The sequence below is a fragment of the Panthera pardus genome, unplaced genomic scaffold (genome assembly GCF_024362965.1).
Source record: "Panthera pardus isolate Hobbes unplaced genomic scaffold, ASM2436296v1 HiC_scaffold_27, whole genome shotgun sequence".
Taxonomy (NCBI): Eukaryota; Metazoa; Chordata; class Mammalia; order Carnivora; family Felidae; genus Panthera; species Panthera pardus.
This window is the reverse complement of record NW_026526843.1, coordinates 95,146,359-95,168,050: the sequence shown is the minus strand read 5'-3', so window position 1 is coordinate 95,168,050 and position 21,692 is coordinate 95,146,359. Positions and strand designations below refer to the sequence as shown.

Genomic DNA, 21,692 nt, shown 5'->3' with positions numbered 1-21,692 from the left:
TTATGTGTAATGAGTATCTTTTCCAAAATCAGCTACTGGCAACTCTTTAATGGTTTCTCAGATGGCAGAGAGAAACCTTTTGTGACATGTTTCAAATCACCAGTAAGTTTTACCTTGCTTATGTCCAAAGTGAACACAAAACTAATGGTTATTTCAAAAAAGCTTCCATAAGCACAGTGTCAAAAGAGAATGAGTAAAATTATACCTTAGCACATGTACATTTTTAAAATGTAGCAGTATGATGCTCACTTGAGCTCTCAGTGGGTAGAATATAAATATATGAATATTGCTGTAGGGATTCCTTTCATTATTTTATAATTTACTACTACTTGTAGTAGCTAGAGCTAAATAAAAATCTTTATTTTGACCAAGCCCAGTACCTAATAACTTATATTCATCTATAGTATACTTTCTGTTAAAACCAGTACTTATTTTCACATTTTCATAAATTTTGCTATACTTGGGAAACATACAGAGCTTCTTTAGAAAGAACTAGGAGGAAAAAAAAAAGAAAGAACTAGAAACTCCTAATTATTTTTCTAAGCATGTTTATAATAGGTGCTATAAACAATTGGATTTCTATGTAGATTCTGCATATGCTAGTAGGTGGTAAGTTAAAGTCTAAATGAGACAGTAACTAGGTAGGACAATAATATTCCATATTTATAAGAGAATGTCTAAAGTACCTCTATACCTTCCTAAAATCAGAAATATCTGAGTATTCTAAGAATTATTCAAAACATAATTCCAGTTTTAAAGAATGGTATATCATTTCAGAACAATTTATCAAGAAATTCTATTATGATTAATTATCTAATCACTATGTTAATAAATCCTAGCTGCAAAGACAAACTTATACTAAAATTAAAATATCTAAAGTTATTTCATTCTAAAAATAGAAATAGCCACGAGAAATCCATGAACCAAGAAATAAACTAAAGAATAGTGATGGAATCTTTAGGAGAATTTTCAGGTTTACCAAATGATTCACAATACAGTTCTTTATTACACAGGAGATCAACAAAATAATCATAGTATGGTCACTGCCTATGACTTCAGAATATTTTTTTCAGAATATTTTTTGTAATAGTGTTTTCTACTCTTATTAGAAAGTATCTGTGGTGATACTTAGCTAGTTTTATGGGTCTCTTAATACAGTGTACACTCTGTAATAGGTACCTAATAAACAGCTGAATGAACAAATCATTAGCGAATGAGCCATGTTTAAAATTCAGTAGCCTCCCAGCCCCGGCTCTGCTGGTAACTACTATGTAATCTTGAGCAAGTCACTTAAGAGATTTGAATTAGCAGTTTTTCCAGATTGCTTCAGGCCTTTGGACCTTTATTTTTATGACACCTACATTATGATCAGTCTTTGTGGGTATAAAAAATGAACACAAACAGCAGGGGGCAGCAGAATACTTCTGATCTTACATTTTTAGATCAAACTACCCTTCAAATACTGAGAAATTTCATCTGTTCCCATCTTTAAACAGCCTTTAAAAAAAAAAATCCATCTAATAGCCTAGATGGTTCTGTCAGTGTCTTCATTATTGACAGTCACGGGGGCTTATTTTGCAGTCTTCAAATCAGATGTGACTGACAGGGTAAACTGAAGGCACCACAGGAATATTTCAGTTTGAATCGAAGAGAACAATATATTCAAAGCTATTCTTACAAATGAAAATTAAAACACATAACAATGTGCTGGACTTTTAATCTTCTAAACCTCCTTTCTAAATAGTTCCTTGATTTCAGCACAACTTCCATCTTACCTTGGTTGATATTTTTATCCAAGCTGTGCTTCACAGAATGATGGTTGTTAAGTTAATGAATATGGCATTGACCTCATACAACTGAATTATCTGATGGTTCGAGTTCTACATTATCATTTTTCATTACAGCCGTGTTTATTTCCAAATAGATTTATACCTTTAAGGCTATCCATATTGGAATGTTTTTCAGTTTCATGTCAGAAAACAATAATGTTGCCTTAAGATCACCAAGGGGGCGGTAAAAGGAGTGGAAAAAAACTGAATGTGAAGACTGTTCGTAAACACATCTGCTGCAATTCGTAAGGCAACAGCCCTGTCAAGAACTATTACTTATTCATGTTTTAGTTAGAAGTTTAGAAATTGCCACTATGGTCTGTGAAATGCTTATTTAACACACTGAAAACTAATAATATGATAAACCCTTAGCCAATTTACCTTAAAATATAACAAATGTCTCTCAATTTGTATGTAATGCAGCAACCACATACTGCTTTTGCATGAGAAGACAGGATGGTAGAAAGGTTCATGAAACTTTAATATCAGTTTGAAAGTAATAAATATATATTTACCTGCTGCAAAGAGCATGACAGCAACAGGTCTGTAGAAGCGCCTTCGAGATCCCACGCAGATAGAAATCAAACCCACCAGGAATGCAATAAGAATGATGGCAGCACCGCCTAAGAGTAAAGCCAGGGTAGCAATCTGCCAATCTGGAAAGAAAAGAAGATACTGCTTTTAAGCAGTCAGTCCTCAAAGAATCAACACAACTATGTTCACCTTGCTGCATCTAAATACATGTGATCTTACTGTGTGCTAAGCGTCTTTTGGGAATTGAAATTTTTTACAACAAAAATTACTATAAATGTCCTTCTTCAGAAAAGTCTATTATGCTAAGCTCAGCAGTGTTTTTAGAGCAGGGGTTTGCCATGCTTTCCAGACTCTATTAAGCCTTCATGGTAAATTTGGTATCCTTTCCATAACCTATTTTGATTACTGTTTTTTTCTATTGAGCTAAAGTTCACAAATCTTAAATATGAAAGTAGAGAATGTGATGAAATTTTAGATATATTCATATACTCATATAACCACCATCCAGATTAAGGTCTAGAACATTTCCATCACCGTGGTTCCTTCATGCCTCTCCCTCCTCCCCACTCAGTATCACCCTCCCACCCAGGCTAGTAATGGACATCTATACCTCGGATTTATCTGTGCCTATTATGTAAATGGCATGAACTCTTTTGTGTCTGGCTTTTAAGTGTGTGATGTTTATTTTTTTAATGTTTATTTATTTATTTTGAGAGACAGCTGTGCTAGGGGCATAAGCGGGAGAGGGGCAGAGAGAAAGGGGGAGAGAATGGAGAGAGAGAGAGAGAGAGAGAGAGAGAGAGAGAATCCCAAGCAGGCTCTGTGCTGTTAGCGGGGGGGAGCTAACCTCTGGTAGGGCTCAATCTCAGGAACCATGCATGAGATCACGACCTGAACCGAAATCAAGAGTTGGATGCTCAACCGAATGAGCCACGCAAGTGTCCCTGGGATATTTGTTTTGTTTCTGGCTTACATGTCTCTGATATCCACCCATGTTGTAATACATTCTTTCACTCTTTTTTTTCTGTCCTTTTTTGTAAAGCCTGCCCTTTCTGTACAAAAACAACAAAAAACAAAAACAAAAAACAAACAAAAATCCCCACACACACCAAGTTTATATTTGCCTTCTCTTCCTCCCTTTCTCTAAAACAACTCCCCCAGCAAATTGGCAGCAGGAGAATTTGTCGGCTGTTTTTTCTGCCTCTCTTTCATTTCATTCTAATCTTACTGTGGTATTTACTGCAAGGATGGTTTGTGAAATTAAGTATTCCCAGGGAGCCAGAAGGTACTCTAAATAGCTGACATGCCCTCTTCTTCACTCATGCATGGAAACAGCAAGCATATATTGACCACTTACTATGTACAGGTCTCTGTACATGGATACTTTGTCTCCCATGTGCTGAGTGAAAAGTAAACCTTACTTAAATGCATGTGTCATTGCTTATAAAGATGTAAAAATAGCCTGACAGAAAATTGGCCCATTTCCCCTTCCACAGAAGAGTAGAATGTTCTCTAAGAAGAAGCAAAGTGAATATATGAAAGCACTACCCAGCTTAGGAAGCATCACAAAAAAATGATACTGTCCATAACATTCTTCAGCGGGGGTCCTTTGGAAGTCCCAGGCTGCCTCTTCTGGCCTTCACTTTAATATATGTGCAGAAAATGAAAACAAACTTTAATCCATAATTAAGTTGCAATGTAGTCTATATAAAGTCAAGAATTCATGACATTTTGATGCTGCACTCTGAAATTATCCCTCGAGAAAGCTTCCAAAGTGCACACTTTACCACTGTAGGATAAGGGACGAGTGGAGGAACGTACAATTCCCTAGGATTTTCTCCTTTTATTTATACTTGTATTTCTCCACCTCAAGAGTCCTCTTCCACATCCTTTCCTTTTAATAAATTCTGGATTTATAACCAGCACTGAATTAGAACTCACCATGTATTCAGGAAACAAACAAACAAGGGGAAAAGAGAAAAAAAAAATCCACACTTCTTAAAATATAAAGGTGAATCACAAGAAACTGGAGAGTATTTTTCAGCCATCTACTTGTAACAAAGGCATATAACTTCAAACAAAAGTATATCTGGCTTTCAACTAGAGTTTAAAAGGATAGCCATACTATGGCTTTTTTGTTCCATAACAGCATGTAGCTTTGAATTTAAAAAGCCAAAAGAATAAAAAATTTTTTTAAAAAAATTAAAAAGCCAAAAGAATAATCCTTACATTTGGAAGTCTCCAAATTTCTTTGAAAAAGTTTATACATAGGACAATTATTTTACACTTTAACATAATAGAAATTGTTCTGAAAACGTTTAAGTTGAAACTTCTGAAAAAGTAAAATTTTCATTATATCAAAGTGTTTGGGGCACAAAAAAAAATCCATCCGTTCATCCATCAGATTCTTTAAAAGGGCCTATGCTGAATATTTTCTAGTTGGACCATTATTTTCATAAAATGATCATTACTTTTAGCAACTTTCTCCAAATTACTTTAAGAACTTTTAAAGAGTTAATTTTAAGTCAAGATACAACTATTCACTCATTTAAAAAGTACCTTAAAAGATTGCTTTTTTCTGATAAGCTCTTTCACACAGCCCAATACATATGTATAAAATACCATCCATTTGACTGCTTCCACTTTTCACTCAAGATAAAAAAGGAATTGATCTTGATCACTTTCCTCTACTTTAAATATCCTCAAAGAATAGCTAAAATACAGGCATTTGCATTTTGTGAAAACAAACTAAGACAGAAAAAAATAGGCAAACTTTCCCTATAAAGGGCCAGACAGTATTTTCAGCTTTGCAGGTCAGGGTCTCTTACAACTATTCAACCTCTGCTGCGTGGTGTGAAAACAGCCAAAGATGATATGTAAATGGATGAGCATGGCTGTGTCCCAATAAAACTTTATCTACAAAAACAGGTGGTGGGCTTGCTTTGACCCTTCAGCTAAATTTTGCAGACCCATGGTCTGTACTTGACATATCATTTATAAATGTTGCAGGTTTTTCTAGGTAAAGGTCTTTCAGACAATAATAATTTCATTATGAAGTCAATTTGATAAGTGACTAATACAGGAGTGCAAAGTGATGCCTATGCAATTTAGCAAGAGAAAAATACAAAAAAACCCTAGTCACAAAATGTCGAATATCCTGAAAATGGTAATACTTTATTTCATATGGGAAACCAATAAAATGCATCAGAAGCCACCAAGAGAATAACACTTATTAAAAGGGACTAGGACCTAATTAGGAAGGGGGGTTCTTATAGCACAGGAAATAGTTCTAAAAAGTAAGTAAATACAACCAGTTCTGATTTTCCTCTATGTCCTATATTTATTTTTAGTACTGACATTTGTGGCTAATGAGGAAGTCATCCTAGACATAAAGTCAAAAAGGCATATTACCAATATCACACTGTAATATTGCTACCCTTCCCTTTGGCCCATAACCACAGATAATGCCTGTTCAAGCAGAGAAGCCATTTTATTTTACAAAAGACTAGAATTGGGCCATGTCTGCCACCGCCCTGGCCAGAAAGCTGGGGCTTACACTGAAGTACCAGAGGCTGTATCTCTGGTACACAGTGCCAAGTTTTGAGATTGTTGTCATTATATCCATTTGGAATGCTTCACTCAGGCAGGTTGCCCAGGACCAAAGCTTTAACTCGATGATCAGTTGAACATCAATCAGGAAGCTGAAAAAGTGATTCAATATGGCTGCCATAGTCAGTAAGACCTAGGGCACTTTTCACAGTTCATCACTAGGTACCCTGGAGCTGAGAACACTGTCTCTTTCTGTCAACAGCTAGAATCCATTGTCCACATATTAGGACCGGCCTACTTTACGGGTGAGCTACAGTCAGGGGCTATGTAGATCGGCCTGATACCATTTCTTCTTTGTTGCTGAATGACACTAGAATATGGGGGATTATAAAAAACTGAAAAATAGTTTTAGAGATACCTACTAATGGCCATTAAAATAATATACGTTGGGCTTCATGTGTACACATATATTTACTTATTTACCAAATGTAGATTTAACAAGATATATACTACAGAACTTGAACAATTTTATGGTAATAGTATAATAAGTGACCAGAAAATTTGTCTCTACACTAATGGTTTATCCATTAGAAGGTTTGCAGGCCACAAATACTTGCTATCCCATATAGTGTTTGCAAAACAAATTAAAACGTCATAAAATTGTCAATTTTCAGCCCCATTTCTTTAAAAAAAATCATCTATTTTAAGTTCTCATAATTGGTTAATTTCTATATCAATCTTAATTCCACAATTTTATAGCCCTCACAGCATTTAGTCAGGTGATGTGTTGAGACTACTTAGAGATTTATTACTCTGCGTTAGTTTTACACATTTTTATAAATGATGAACCGACACTGTCGTGGAGCAGTGAACACAAACCAGTGCCACAGAACCGCAATGGCTGTTGGTGATATTTTACAAATTGCAGTGCTCTGCACAATTAAAACTGGTCATTGTTCACTGTCACGCCAGTTGATTTGAAATGTGAGTTTGGTTTCCAAGATCTCTGAGAACAAGTGGTAATGAGTTTTGATGACAAAATGTACCTCCTTGGTCTAGGAACCAGTGAGGACTCAAATGGGCTGAGATGTATCGAATCAAACCTAAAATGAGGCTGCCATGGTATAAGGGGAGTATAGTAGTCCCCCTCATCTGCAGTTCCGCTTTCCATGGTTTCAGTTACCCGGGGTCAAAGGCAGTCCAGTCTGGAAGCAGAGGATCCTCCTCCTAAGGGATCATCAGAAGGTCAAAAGTAGCCTAAGGCTATGTTAGTGCCTGTATCATTCACCTCACTTCATTTCATCATGTAGGCATTTTATCATCTCATATCATCACAAGGATGAGTACAGCACAATACAATATTCTGAGAGAGAGCTCGCATTTACGTAACTTTTATTATAGTATATTGTTATAACTCTTCAGTTTTATAATCTTAGTTATTGTTGCTAATCTCTTACTGTGTCTAAGTTAAAAATTAAACTTTATCACAGGTATATGTAAATAGGAAAAAACATAGTATATCTAGGGTTCAGTACTACCCACAGTTTCAGGCATTCACTGGGGGTCTTGGAACATATCCCACACAGATAAGGGTGGTGGGGAACTACTATATTTTGGCCAAACTGACACAATGATACACAGAAGGTATTGGAAGTGCACCTATGAAAGCCAATGCTCAAGATAAGCATGTGCTTCTCTGATAGTGCTTTTTCCACCAGAAAAAAAAGGAAAAATATAATAGGAATGAATATATATAATGTTATACTTTCCCCTACAGTTACAGAATAAAAACTGGGCAGTCCTTATGCCATAACATCAAGTCCAGCATTAATATGCAACTCAGGAACTAAATTCAAGTCCTCTTTCAAGGTATTTTTATTAGCTGGCACCAGAGTTTCCAATGTCTATAAATGCTTTAGTATTCTGCAGAATTGTGCTGACTTACTTTACAGTCTAATACAGGAGACTGGTCTGAAATTGCTGCTGCATTATGAAAATTCTATGGGCCACATCATAATTGCCAAATTGGAGAATTCACATCCCTTTAGGGAATTTGTGGTCAAATCCACTTCCATTTTTCAGTAAAGGCAAAATCTTAATGAAATACACCTTCCATACTTTTGAACCAAGGTCAAAGGCACCACACCAATGCCTAAAGCTTTCCTCCACCCACCTTATTTCAAAACCTTTAACTTGTCAAACACTGCCTAATTTATTTACCTCTGTAGGTATTGCTTATACACTGAAATTTGTTCTACCTTCTCTAAATCCCTGAGCACACAATTGTCACTTCTTCTAGGAAATTAGGTAAAATTTAAAAAGCAACGAAGAAACAGATTTTTAACCTTATAAATTCAACTCCCACTGTTCCCGTGGGTAGTATTTTCCTAAATGTATTTTAATGTTTTAATATAGGGGTATCACTGTTCAACAGTTCTCATCCCAAATTAAAATACTGATTGTTAAAAAAATAACTTTTATAATCACATTCAAATTTGCCAGTCACTTTTATTTTCACCTTTGAGTTTTCCAAAAAGAGTTACATTAATCAAAATGATATCCGTTCGTACAATCAAAATCATTTACCGTTCAACCTTGAAGAGAGAATGATCTTTCCCTATCATCTTGATACCACCTCACAGGTCATCCCTAAATCCTCCCTAATTCACCCACATTAGCTGTATTATTCAACTCAAACCTTCGGTTCATCCAGATAGTTTTTATTCACTTGTAGGACGTATTTACAGCCAAACATTTAAAGTTCTTTTCATTACATTGGTGAGAGCTCAGAAAGCAAACTCACTATTGCCAATTCCATTTTATTATCAGGAACTGGAAATAATGGGATGGTTTATACTTATTTAAGAGGAAAAAAAGCTCCCATTACAGAATAACATGTCAAACCCAAATTCTCCAACATCTCCATTTCTTCACAGAAGGCCGTGTCTTTTTCCCGAATAGCTCATCTCATTAGAAATTATGGCATTTAATTATTTCCATCAATTGTACTTTAAGAATTTATTTTGAGATTAATGCTATATACTTCCGAGTTGGACAATAAGTCCATATCCTCATATATGAAAAATTGAAATGGTGCTGTTATTTTGTGGAAAAGGAAAATATCTATTGACTTAGCAGCCAAAATATTTCCAGAAGTAACAAATGATATACTTGAGTTTTTTAGTCTGCATGTGGCAAATGAAGTGGAAAACCAAAAGCATTACTGAGGGAGTTGAAACTTTGTTTTCTTGGCTAAATTGCATTCTGACCTAAATCCGTCAGTGTTGCATTAATTTCCTGCTACTCCATGAGACGTAGACACAAACAAAGGCGGGAAAAGAAGAATTCGGATTCTCATTTCAATAATTAAAATGACAATGTCTCTTCAAGTAAGTAATAGCAAATCTAACATTCTTCACGTGCAAACAGATGTTTAAAGCAAACAACTATGTGTCTTTTACAAAATGACAGTATAGACACTGCCATGTGCTGTGCAAAGTGAAATGGAATTTTAGAAAAGGACCTACTTGAGGTACGGTGTCAATCAAGTTGCAATGATACAAATTAGAGTCCTACTCTTCAGGACAATTTATAAATTAAAAAATGTGTCAAACTGCAGGGCGAACCTGATTTTAAGCACATAAACGACCCCTGGGTAACCGCGCAAATAAGTGATGCAACAACTTTAATGACCAAAGTGCAGGTCAATTTTGCCAAAATTCTATTAAACTCTGGTTGTCCAAAAGTGCCAGACAAGTTACAAATTTTCAATTTATGACAGCTTCGTTCAAGTCTCTTGAATTATTTTGTGTTGATGTTAGAAGAATACACATCTCCTTTTCTTTAACAAATAAAGGGTCGTTTTAGCTGCTTCACAGAATTCTCTTAGAAAATTTGGTGAAAATGCAATTTATCATCTAAATACCATAACATATGGGGTCTTGTCCCCAAAATAAGACCATTATATACAGTGCTTAGCAAAAAGCCCTTCTTTTAAAGCATGTTTCAGAATTTAGATAAAAAAGAAAACAAAAAACAAAACTACACCATCACCACTAAGGACTGTTGTTTCTTACCATGTTAGAAAGCTTTCATTAACATTTGATGGTAACTAATATTATCTAACAGGTACTGGTATTTCTCAATAGTAATTCCTAATCATGGTATTTCCATAGAGTTGTGATGAATTACAATGAACATTTTTCCTTCCCTACTCTTAGGAAAAAACCTACGAAGGTTGCAATTTTGCGATTTAGAAAACTTGGATAATTATCTGGAAAAGCAGGAAGAAGACCCGCACACGGACGAGGACACGTGGGGAAGAGAGAGAGAGAGGAGAGAGAGAGAGAGAGAGCGAGAGAGAGAAAGAAGGAGAGCGAGAGAGAAAGAGAAAGAGAGAGAGAGAGAAAGAGAAAGAGAGAGAGAGTCTCTCTCTCTTTCTGAGAGAAAGAGAAAGAGAAAGAGAGAGTCTCTCTTTCTCTTTCTCTTTTTCTCTCTCTCTCTCTCTCTCCCTCCCCCACCCCCTCCCCAACTCAAACTCCTGAACTGTGAGATCATGACCTGCACTGCAGTGGGACAGTAAACTGCTCGCAGCCTGCCAATCAGTACTCGATCTTCCTCTAATCAACTAAAAATCTGTGATGGGTTTAGAGTAGCTATTAACAGTCAAAAGGTAGATGGAAGACAACTAGACAGTCACCCATGATCAGTATTAAGATACCGTCTTAGTAAATATGGGAGGGATAAAACTAGTAAGTTAGTGGTTTCCTGTTACCAAACTTCTTTAGAGGAAATCTCTTCTATCCCTCTGCAGAAGTTGAACTAACATTTCCTCCTTTACATTAGTTTGTACATTTATATGAATTTGTTAATTTGTTTGAAGGAAAGTGTTTCATTCATCACTTCACCATCACTACCTGGCACAGCGCTAGCTAACTGGCTAACTGTACCAGGATAATGCCTACTCCCTGCTATTAAGTCAATGACTATATTTTAACAAAGTTAACTTTGGGTTCGTGTGAGACCTTAAGAAAGAGGAAAGATCATTTCTCTCCTTAAGTCACCTAATGGTGCTAGGAATAGACACCAGGTTGCATTCACAAAGTATTATGGCAACATTTTGATCAACTTTTGGTTTAGGGACCTTAAAACATGAGAGCAATAAAACACCTTTTGATGGAAATTTGAGTTGTTTGTGGGTGTGCCTTTAAACACATTTAAGGATATGTCATGTCGCTCAGGGACCCCAACTTCTGTGTTTAAACATCTTCTTGCTAATAAACATATATTTTGAAAAGAGAATTGATAGGTGACGTGTTGAAACATGCCTCATTAAACTATCATTTAAAATCTCCCAGTTAATAAGCTAGTAGAGACAAAAATAATCTCCTAGGTTTTTTTTGTTTTTGTTTTTGTTTTTTTTTTTTTTTTTTGGTGCTCTGGGAGCCATGGAGGCCTCATTTTTATAGGTTTTCTGTTTTGTTTTCTTTTTTTTTTTTTTTTTTTTTTTTTAAATTTTTTTTTTTTAACCTTTATTTATTTTTGAGACAGAGAGAGGCAGAGCATGAACAGGGGAGGGGCAGAGAGAGAGGGAGACACAGAATCTGAAACAGGCTCCAGGCTCTGAGCAGTCAGCACAGAGCCTGACGCGGGGCTCGAACTCACAGACCGCAAGATCATGACCTGAGCCGAAGTCGGACGCTTAACCGACCGAGCCGCCCAGGCGCCCCATGTTTTGTTTTCTTTTTTAATGGGAGTCTTTGGTGCCAAAAGAACGAAGACTACAACAGAATAGAAAAGTGATGGTGTACTAGTGTCTTAAAATCCCACACAAATATAGAAGCAAAAAAGGGTAAGGAATGGTGTCCTTGTCTAATTTTCAAGGGAGATGATCCAATACTTTGAAAAGACCGGTAAGATTTAGCTGTCAGTGCCTTTCACATATAAGGATGAAATTCTAAGGAAAAATCCATCTCTTTTGATAAGTAAATGTATCTTTTTAAAAATAAGGTCAGAATGCAGTAAAAACTTGATCTAGTGAAATTTATATTCATTTAATCAATTTAAGAAACTTACATGACTGCCTTCCACATATTTTTCAATTGTGATTCAAAGTAGAATTAAACAGATGTTTTAAAGTATTCTATCACAGGGGCGCCTGGGTGGCTCAGTTGGTTGAGCATCTGACCTCAGCTCAGGTCATGATCTCACAGTGGTGAATTCAAGCCCTATGTCAGGCTCTGTGCTGACAGTTCAGAGCCTGGAATCTGCTTCAGATTCTGTGTCTCCCTCTCTCTCTGTCCGCCACCCCCCCCCACCGACTCATGCTCTGTCTCTCTCAAAATAAAAAAAATAATAAAAAATGAAAATAAAGTATCCTATCATGGAGAAATTTAAAGAAAAACAAGTTTTGGGGCGCCTGGGTGGCTCAGTCGGTTAAGCGGCCGACTTCAGCCCAGGTCATGATCTCGCGGTCCGTGAGTTCGAGCCCCGCGTCGGGCTGTGTGCTGACGGCTCAGAGCCTGGAGCCTGCTTCCGATTCTGTGTCTCCCTCTCTCTCTGCCCCTCCCCTGTTCATGCTCTGTCTCTCTCTGTCTCAAAAATAAATAAACGTTAAAAAAAAATTTAAAAAAATAAATAAAGAAAAACAAGTTTTGTTGATTTTTAAGGACTAGTCATGACAACAGTGTAAATTTAATGATAATTAACATCTAAAACTTAACAGACTTATCAACATGAGTCTATTTGAAGACCTTAAATTCTTTGTGAAATCAAATCTTGGATGATAAATAATCTTATAAAAAAGTAGACATCTAGGGGTGTCTGGGTAACTCAGTCGGTTGAGCGACCAACTCTTGATTTCGGCTCAGGTCATGATCTCACAGTTTGTGAGTTATAACCCCGTGTCAAGCTCTGTGCTGACAACTCAGAGCCTGGAGCCTGCTTCGGATTCTGTGTCTTCCTCTCTCTTTGTCCTTCCCCTGCTCACACTCTTGTCTCTCTCTCTCAAAAATAAATAAACATCAAAAAATTTTTTTTAAGAATTTTGAAATATTTTCTACCCCAAATGTGCTATGATTCTGCAATTCAGTATATGGGCAATTATCAGGAAAAGAATTATGTTATTAAAACAAGGGAAAAACAAGCAAACAAAAAACAATGCTGCAACTCCAATACCTTTCTAGCACTACAAAACATGGCTCCTGTCTTAAATTTTAACATTTTAGGGTCCACGTACAAAGCATGTATCTCATCAGACTCATACACAACTTTCTTTAAAAAAACTAGGGGCGCCTGGGTGGCTCAGTCGGTTAAGCGGCCGACTTCGCCTCAGGTCATGATCTCGCGCTCCGTGAGTTCGAGCCCCGCGTCAGGCTCTGTGCTGACAGCTCAGAGCCTGGAGCCTGTTTCAAAATCTGTGTCTCCCTCTCTCTGACCCTTCCCCGTTCATGCTCTGTCTCTCTCTGTCTCAAAAATAAATAAATGTTAAAAAAAAATTAAAAAAAAAAAAAAACTAAAATCTTATCAACAATATGAAGTAGCAGATTAGGTCCAGATTCTTAATTGGTTTGGGGCTCGGTCATTTGAGACTATAAACCAAAGACTATAAACCACCTAGAGAGGGTAGAAGTTCTCTATTTGTAGACAGAAGGCTAGTCCCCGGGGAATCCAGTCTCCCAGCCATTTCCACCAAGGCTCCAAACCCAGTGAAACCATTTGGAAGAGGATCCTGCAGTTCCAGATGTTCCAGTCCCCAGCCATTCAAGTCACCCTCAGCTATGCCCCCAGATATCCCAGAGCCCAGATAAACCATCCTCATTATGTCCTATCTGAATTCTTGGCCCACAGAAGTCATGAGCATAATAAAATGATTGTTGTTTTATACTACTAACTTTGGGGGTGGTTTGTTTCCCAGCATTAATAACCGGTACTCTTTTGGAAAAAAATCTGTCTCTACCACTGATTGAAAAGTTGGTAAATTTATAAAAACCCAGAAAAAAACCTGTCTTTACCACTGACTGAAAACTTGGTAAACTTATAAAAACACCTGATCTCTTCAATAACATATAGGGATAACATCAGCTACCTTGCAAGTTTACAGTGACACTGGGAATAATTGAGATGTCTGCTGTGTAACGCTACTGACAAAATAGGTAGCTATTAGAAAAGAGTTGTGTGATCATGATCTACCAAGATCAGTGTTAAATGCTTGGTAATCCATAGCAAAATTTAAAATCAAAACTAACAGCACACTTCATTATTCAATGCAAAGATAGTTTACCTTTTAAGTAGAGGGGCTCCTCAATTATCCAAAAAAAATCTGCAATATTTGGGTTTGTTTTTCTGAATACATAATAAGGAGGAAACACAACCCTAATGAGCAGGTACTTTTACCTATATAATCTTAATGACAAACCATTTGAGGACATTAAATTGTATGAATTCACATGACTGGTCAAGTGGCCAAGTTCAGGGCAGTTTGAATCCAAAGTTTTATGTATTGTCCACAACACTACTCTGCCCTCTCACAGGATTAAGTTATAATTTAGCATTGTTCACAGACAAGTTTACAGTGGTATTTAGGTGACGTATTCCAGGGAGTTATTTTGAAGCATCTACAATCCTTTTCACTAATATATCTAGTAGTACTGGATGTATCTATGGTCTTGCTAAGTGGTCTTACTATTAACAGAAACTTGAAAGAAATTCCTAAAATATATTTATGACAGCAGGAAAAATCTATTGCTTGAGATATGCCTTTGTTTGTTTTGGTTTTATTGTGAAATGGTTTATGAAAGGCAAGGCTTCTCACACACTCATCAAATCCCTTTGTTGACAAAGACTGATCTAAATGGTTCCCTGGAGATTACAATCATTCTATAAATGTGAGCAAAAGAGGAACTATATCTGCCCACAAATTAAAACGTCCTCTGTAAAAGTCAATCTTGGGAGCTTGAAAATCTTAGGAGACGTTAAAAGAAAATCATCATGAAGATCGTGAAAGAAGTAATACCTGGTTTTCTTCAGTTTATTGAGAAAGTTTTGGTGCTGAGTGCTACTCTTCATATACTTTTCCACCCATCTATTCTGTGCAGGTTAAATAAAACTGCATTTGTTCTACTTAAGTACTTTTTCGTAAAGCCAGAAGAATATCTAACCATCCTGACCTCCAGGCTTGAGGAGCTATTTGTAAACACTCATCAATATCAACTCATACCAAGCAACAAGCTGAACCTTTCCTGGAGTACATCACATTGTGAGGTTTCCCAATAAAATTCTCTTTCCCAATGAACGTATGGATTCAAAATATGCACGGATGATATACAACTGAATTCAGGATCACTATACCTCTGATTTTCTAAGATTTGCAGGTGTTTAGGTAGTTTGGTTTATTGTAAACTACGACCTAAGACGGGTTTTCTTATATTGCCTTTTAAAGTAGAATTTTATACTACAGTTTTAAGAAAATGAGCTACATATATAGCACTCTTAAGGAAACTTCTTGTCAACTAAAAATAATAATATTCACCTGTTATTAGCACACAGTGCACTGCCATTTCAAAACTGCCAGTGACTCATGCTACAAATGTAGCTATTTTTAGGACAGTGCACAATGATGTTAACAATATTCCTTGAAAAAGGCACTATTTGATCAAGTATTTCATGGACGAAAAAGCTGGATAGATTTTGTAGATGGAAAGATGGATAAATGCACTTGTTATATCCTAAAATCACTCTCAGTAAAACGTGTTCATTTGGCCATCTGCATGTCCTTGCTTTTTGCTTAGTCAATAAATCACACAGACATCAAAAAAAGCAATCTGCTTTATATGAAATAGCTATACATATTTATAAATTTTCAAGAAGAAACATAAAACCACCCTAGAGGTTACATAGTATGTGTGATGTGGAGTTTAGGGATCAGCACTCTGCAACCACTTGGATTTGCACTAAGGATTCTTTTGTAATGGCTGTGGCTGTGAAACCCTAACAACTGTATTCTAAAGCAAAGTTATCAAAACTAAATGTGACTAAGCAAAAGCCACAAATATGACTGCCATTTAAAAAAACACAGGATTAAAGATTTATTAAAAGGCTGCCAAAATCAGTAGTGGGGAAAACTATCTTTAGAAATTCTGTGGCCGGCATGTGAGTACTACCTATTCTAAACTTCCTAACAAGCATACTTTATTATTATTTGTTTCCACAGCGAATGACAGTCTATTAGCCTGTCCTCTCACCTGTCCTTTTGCAAAACTTATAGCTTTGGATGAACGCCTGGACTGTCCCCCATACACTGAACTGGAACACCAGAGAAAAGCATTACAGTTGACTGACACCGGATTACTGGTTCCTACTAGAAATGCTGACGCAGCCTTCAACAGACCAGCACACAAAAGGCATGTTTCTGCTTTCGCTTAAAACCATAAAACGGGTATAAGCAGCAAACAATGCATATTTGGTACTAAAATTAAAACGCAGCTTTAAAAATAACGGCTGAGGGGAAAGTTTCCCTAGGAACTGGGCCTAACTAGGACATATTGTCGTCAGTAGAAACATTCCTGAAATTTCCCTTCTGTAAATACAAGCTTGCCTCTTCATAGCAGTTTTAATTCTAATTAAGACAAAGGTTTTTAATTAAGCCCTGAAGATGCTGGTGAAGGGCCTTCGGTAAAACTGTCCTTGGTGGTTCCTCTCGAGGTAATTCATTTCAAGAGACAATGAAGTGGATCTCTTAAAATCTTCAGAGAAGACATTTCCCTCCCTGCTTTCTGCTACTCCACACAGCAAACAGACTAAGCTGCCTGCCCTTTGGAACAGGCAAGAAAATTGCTCCTTTCAATTCAAGCTTCCCTCTTCATTTCAAAACATTTGTGGATAGAACGTTCAAGTTCACAGAACATTTTAAGAAAGCGCATTTTGTAAAGTGGGGAGATGGAGCAATTTTCCATATTTTGTTTCCTTTCCTCCTGCACCCCCCACCCACCACCTTGGAGAGGAAAAATGAACTGCTACTACATAAAGAAAGTCAAGAACTTGTTCCAGTTAGCTTCAGACAAAACCATCTCTATGCCTCCCACCTCATTTGCTCACCAACTATACTTTTTCTGGAATGAAAACTATTTTAAGCAAAATAAAACTGAAGCTGATTTTCAGGAACCCAGATAGAAATAAATGCTGTGGTGTGAGTTTCAGCAAGAGGGTAGAATAACGGGAGTGGCGGCGGGGGGGGGGGGGGGGGCGGCGCGGACAGCAACGGTACCTGCCTCCAATTTCTACCTTGTAGACAGACCTCTTATCACTACATTGGCATTAAGCTTGGGTCTCCCTATTTCCTTGCCCAGAGAGGAGAAAAAGCTGAGATAAGGGGTATGGAGGCAATTAAGCGAAGATTAGCAAACACTGCATACCGTTCAACAAACTAGAGCTGGCTTCTCCCCATTCCCTGCATTCCTGGCCAAGAGAAAAGCGTACAGGTCTGAAAAGAAAATAGGAGTAGAAGCTGGTTTCTCTAACCTATCTGAAAAGTCTTTATGCAATCAGGGGGCTATTATTTCAGGAGACAGGAGAAAGGGGCAAAAGATTCACGTTGCTAAGGAGACAAGCTGAAGCTGGCATTCCTACATAAATTTCCATTTCTATTGGAGAGGGCAAAGAAAAGATATTCTCTCCAAAGTTTATTTGGATCCCCTGGTTACTGGAGAAAGGCATTTTACCAATTTATTTTATCTTTAGTTGTAAACAACCAACCCTGAAAGAATTAGAAGACCTAAATGTTGACCTCCTGCTGCCAACCAGTCCCCTCCACAGTGAATTAAACAACAAAGACGAAACCCGTCAATGGAAATTTTGAAATCAAAGAAAAAGCCTTTTGTAAACAGAAAATTAAATTTATGGAAGAAACTTAACCAAGTGAACTAATCTTTCTTAAAACAAGAAACCAAAGACAAAAGTAAAACGGATTTGTGTGGCATTTGTGCTATTTCAACTTTCTTGGAACTTGAAACGTTTCCAGGAAAGCTTCATAAATAGTCCCAGAGAAGACAAACTGTCAGGAAGGAATTTAATCGGTTTCTTGGGGGGTGCCTGTGGGTAAGTGGGTAAAATCACGGGCAGGTCCTCTGCCTTTATTACTCTTTCTCAGCACTGACCCCAGCAGCTGAAGAATCAAGATTAGCAAGGAAAAGGGGTTTGCTGCAAGAAATCGGAAGTTGGAAGATTTCTGCTAAGGGCATAACCGGGGCTCAAGGGAAGGCAAGTGGGGGTCAAGGAGAGTAAATTCCCCCTGAGGCTGGGTAACCCCAGTGACTATCCTTTTTTCCACCCTGCACCTCATCCATTTGCAGTTTCCAGTACTAGCTCAATACGCCACAACTTTCCAGGCATCTGTGAGTAAGTAGCTCATGGAGAAGAGAAAGAAAGGTCTGGAGGAGAGAGGAGGTATTCGGAGAGGAAAAGAAGGGCAACTCACAACCAACGACGTGTCACCAAAAAAGGAAAGGAAATTACGCCTGTCTTCCAACTTTCCACATCCCTCAAAAATTTAAGGAAATAAAACCCAAACCGCAACTCCTTGGGGAAAACCCAGACAAAGTGGAGTAGAGCTGGCAGAAACGTGGGCACGAAGAGGTAAACTCGGGCAAATTCCTCCTTGAGAGTGGAGGGAGAATAGAGTGGGGAAGAGCGAGCAGAGAACCCACAGCGTCTCGGTGGAGTTGGGGCGTTTATGCTGGTCTTTTTTTTTTTTTTTTTTTAAGAGAGTGTTGAAGGCGTTGCGTTTTTAACACAGCCACACGGTTCTCGCCTTAAATGATAACAATGACCCCAAATAGCATACGTGTTACTCCAGAGCCCGAGGAATGGCCACGGGAGGACGGAGAGGGCGTGGGACGTCGCATTGGGTCTGGCGGCCCGGACGGAGGAGAGGCGAGGGGTGGCCATCAGGGAGGCGGCTGCAGCCCCAGGGTCCCCGAAGGGGCAGGCTGGAGCGGGGCGGACAAGGGTAGGGGACCCAGAAGGTTGGGGAGGGGCGGAGAGGCGGTGGCCGTCCGGGCAGTGGGGCGCGGGTTGGTGCGGGGCGGGAGGCAGGGGTCGCGGCGCGCCGGGCCCTCACCGCTGCTGAGCGTGGACTCGCAGTGCCAGATGTCCAAGCTGGCGGGTTTCCGGCAGGACTCCCACAGGGACAGGTAGTACTGGTGGTCGGCCGTGACCCAGGCCGGGCTCAGCACGGCCCCCAGGTCCAGACACAGCGCCAGGAAGATGCACACCAGCCCGACCAGCTTCAGCGGGGTCAGCACCGACACGCGCACCTCCTCCATGCCGCTGCCCGCCGAAGCCATGCCCCGGGCGCCGCGGCCGCCCGCCCCGCCGGAGGCGAGGTCGCCAGGCGAGTCCGGAGAGCGGGGAGCCCGACCTCCTCTGGAGGGAAGCAGCGGAGCCGCCGCGCACCGGGAAGGTGGGTCTGCGGGGGCTGCCGGCCCGGGTGGGGGTCTTCGGCAGCGGCAGCTACGGCGATTCCGCCGCGGACCTTCGCCGCCAGCCCCGCGCCGCGCTCTGCCGGCGCCCGCTCCGCCCCGGCGCGGTTCGGCTCGCTCCGCCCCGGCCCCGCCCCAGGCTGCGGGAGGCGGTGACGAGCGAGGAGGGGCGGTGAGTCCGCACCCGGGCGGTGTCAAGCTCCGGCTCCAGGCTCCGGGCTCCAGGAGCCAGAGGCTCGCGAGCGCCCCGGCCCTGGGCAGTGCACGAAGCCGGTCCCACTTCTAAGAACCCCCTTGCGTGGCGCGCGCGGAACGAGTTGTCTCCTCCACGGTGTCCGGCACTCGCCGAGCCTGGTGCGAGCCCTTCACCTACGACCGGCTACGCGGGACAATTCCTTGCAGCAGCTTGGTCTCCGGCCCCGCCCCGGGCCGTTCTGGCTCCGGGGTCGCCTCACTTCCCCCCACCCCCCCTACGGTCACGTGGGTTTCCTTTTCTCAGGGAGCCTGGGTGGGTCCTTTTCTGGAAGGCGTCAGCTGTGAATCCATACGTTTCTTGGGCTGTGGCTGTTACAACAAAGAACGGTACTCTGTGTCTCTCTGATGTGAACTTCGTCCTCCCCCCATCCAATTTCTCCTCCCGGGGGATTTGAAGGAAGGAGGAGAAAAGTGACAAAAGACATTTTAGTTTTCTTTTCAAACCCAGGACGAACTCAGTCTTGGACCCAGGAACCCCGCAGTTTTTCCTATTTCCTAACTTTCCCACAGTCCTGCTGCCGCTTCTATTCTCTGGGCTCACGTCCTTTTGCGCCCCCTATGAAGGGCAATTGCTCTGGGAGCGCAGGCGCTAAAACGGGGATGAGAGCTGCAAATTGTGAAGTAAACCTTACTTGCTTTTCTGCTGCTCTGTTGTTTGATTGCGTGTTGACTAAAACCTTTTTTCATTCGGCTTTGCACTGTGCCAAGTTGGATCTGAATCCCTCCCAGGTCATTAACCTGTTCCTGTGCTCCGCAATACCCAGCCCAGGGCCTGACATAGGAAAAGTGGCATATCCTTAGGCAATCAATCTACATATATTTATTGAACACGTACTGTTCGAACTGAGGATTCAAGCCAATAAGACCTAGCCCCTGTTCTTAATGAGATTCACTCACTCGTTTGTTTGTTTTTCTATATGTGAGGAATAAACACCCCTACAAATTGACTTTCCAGTTCTGTAATTGACTAGTTCAGCTTGTGCTTGTGCTTGTGTGTGTTTATTGTATCTCTTTGACTACTTTCCATTTTTCCTATAAAAGAAGCAATTTATTGAATAGACCATTGGGGATGGGGATGTTCCCAGATCTTTCACCATCTGGAAAATTTGGTAGAAACCCAAAATAGTGGTTTACATCTAAACTAAAGAATGAAAGAAATGTCTTCTCTCTTTTATTGAAACACTGTCCTTGGCACTGAGGGATTTCATACTTATCTGTTGCTAACAATTTCTTTCCACATCTTTGTTGTAACCACATCTTTCCATAGGGCTGACTACATTTTGACCAAAGCAACATTTTGAATGTAAGAAACAATCGAGTTAGCATCAAATGATTTGAGAATAAGAATCAGCGCAATGTAAAATAAAAACCCATGTTTTTTTTTTTACATCTGGAAATTAGAAAACTGGCAACTTTCCCTTACCTCTCATTTATGATATATAGTGCTCTTACAAAAGAATGCCTAGACCCCTCTGAGGTTCCTAACCTCTAACATCCAATAAACTTCTCAGTCTCCCAACCTCCCAAGCAGAAAGAAGCCTACACGCTTTTCTATGAAAATTAATGGAACACTGAAAAATTAAAAACCAGAATAATTAATAGGGATGACCAGTATAGTGATATTTTTCTTTTAGCTGGATTTATGTTCATAGGTTTATAATGTACATTTGAAAATAATACTTAAGAAAATCTCTTGACCATGCCTCAGAGTTATAAAGAAATCTTTTTTCTCCAAGTTCTATCACCTGCCCTTTAATAATTTTTATTTCCAGCCAGCCAATATTTTTCTTTATCTTTGTTTCCTCTAATTAGAGCTCCCTTCCTTCTCCACCTCTACCCTAGCTGCTCCACCTCTCCCCACCCCCAACACACAATCCTGTTGCTTCATTTTTCTGGCTTGTGCTCAATTGCTTACTGAATGAATCTCTTTCTTTGTACTACCTACAAAATTGTTTCTGTACTCCAAAATTAGAAAAATAAGACATTTTTAACCACAAAAACCCAAATTCTCCTAAAATACTCCATTCCTCTGTTAATCATTTTTACAATT

At 39.4% G+C, this 21,692-nt stretch overlaps 1 protein-coding gene across 1 annotated transcript in view; it reads right to left on the bottom strand.

Annotated features, from left to right (window-relative positions):
- The window catches only part of TMEM47 (transmembrane protein 47), a 31,062-nt gene extending 11,251 nt beyond the window's left edge, over positions 1–19,811 (bottom strand). Inside the window, exons 1-2 of the mRNA XM_019419679.2 lie at positions 19,027–19,811; positions 2,345–2,485 (exon numbers count right to left, since the gene is read on the bottom strand). Coding sequence (XP_019275224.1) covers positions 2,345–2,485; positions 19,027–19,252 — 367 coding nt within the window. The 5' untranslated portion in view covers positions 19,253–19,811. The remainder of the gene's footprint in view (positions 1–2,344; positions 2,486–19,026) is intronic.
- Positions 19,812–21,692: the final 1,881 nt, after the last annotated feature.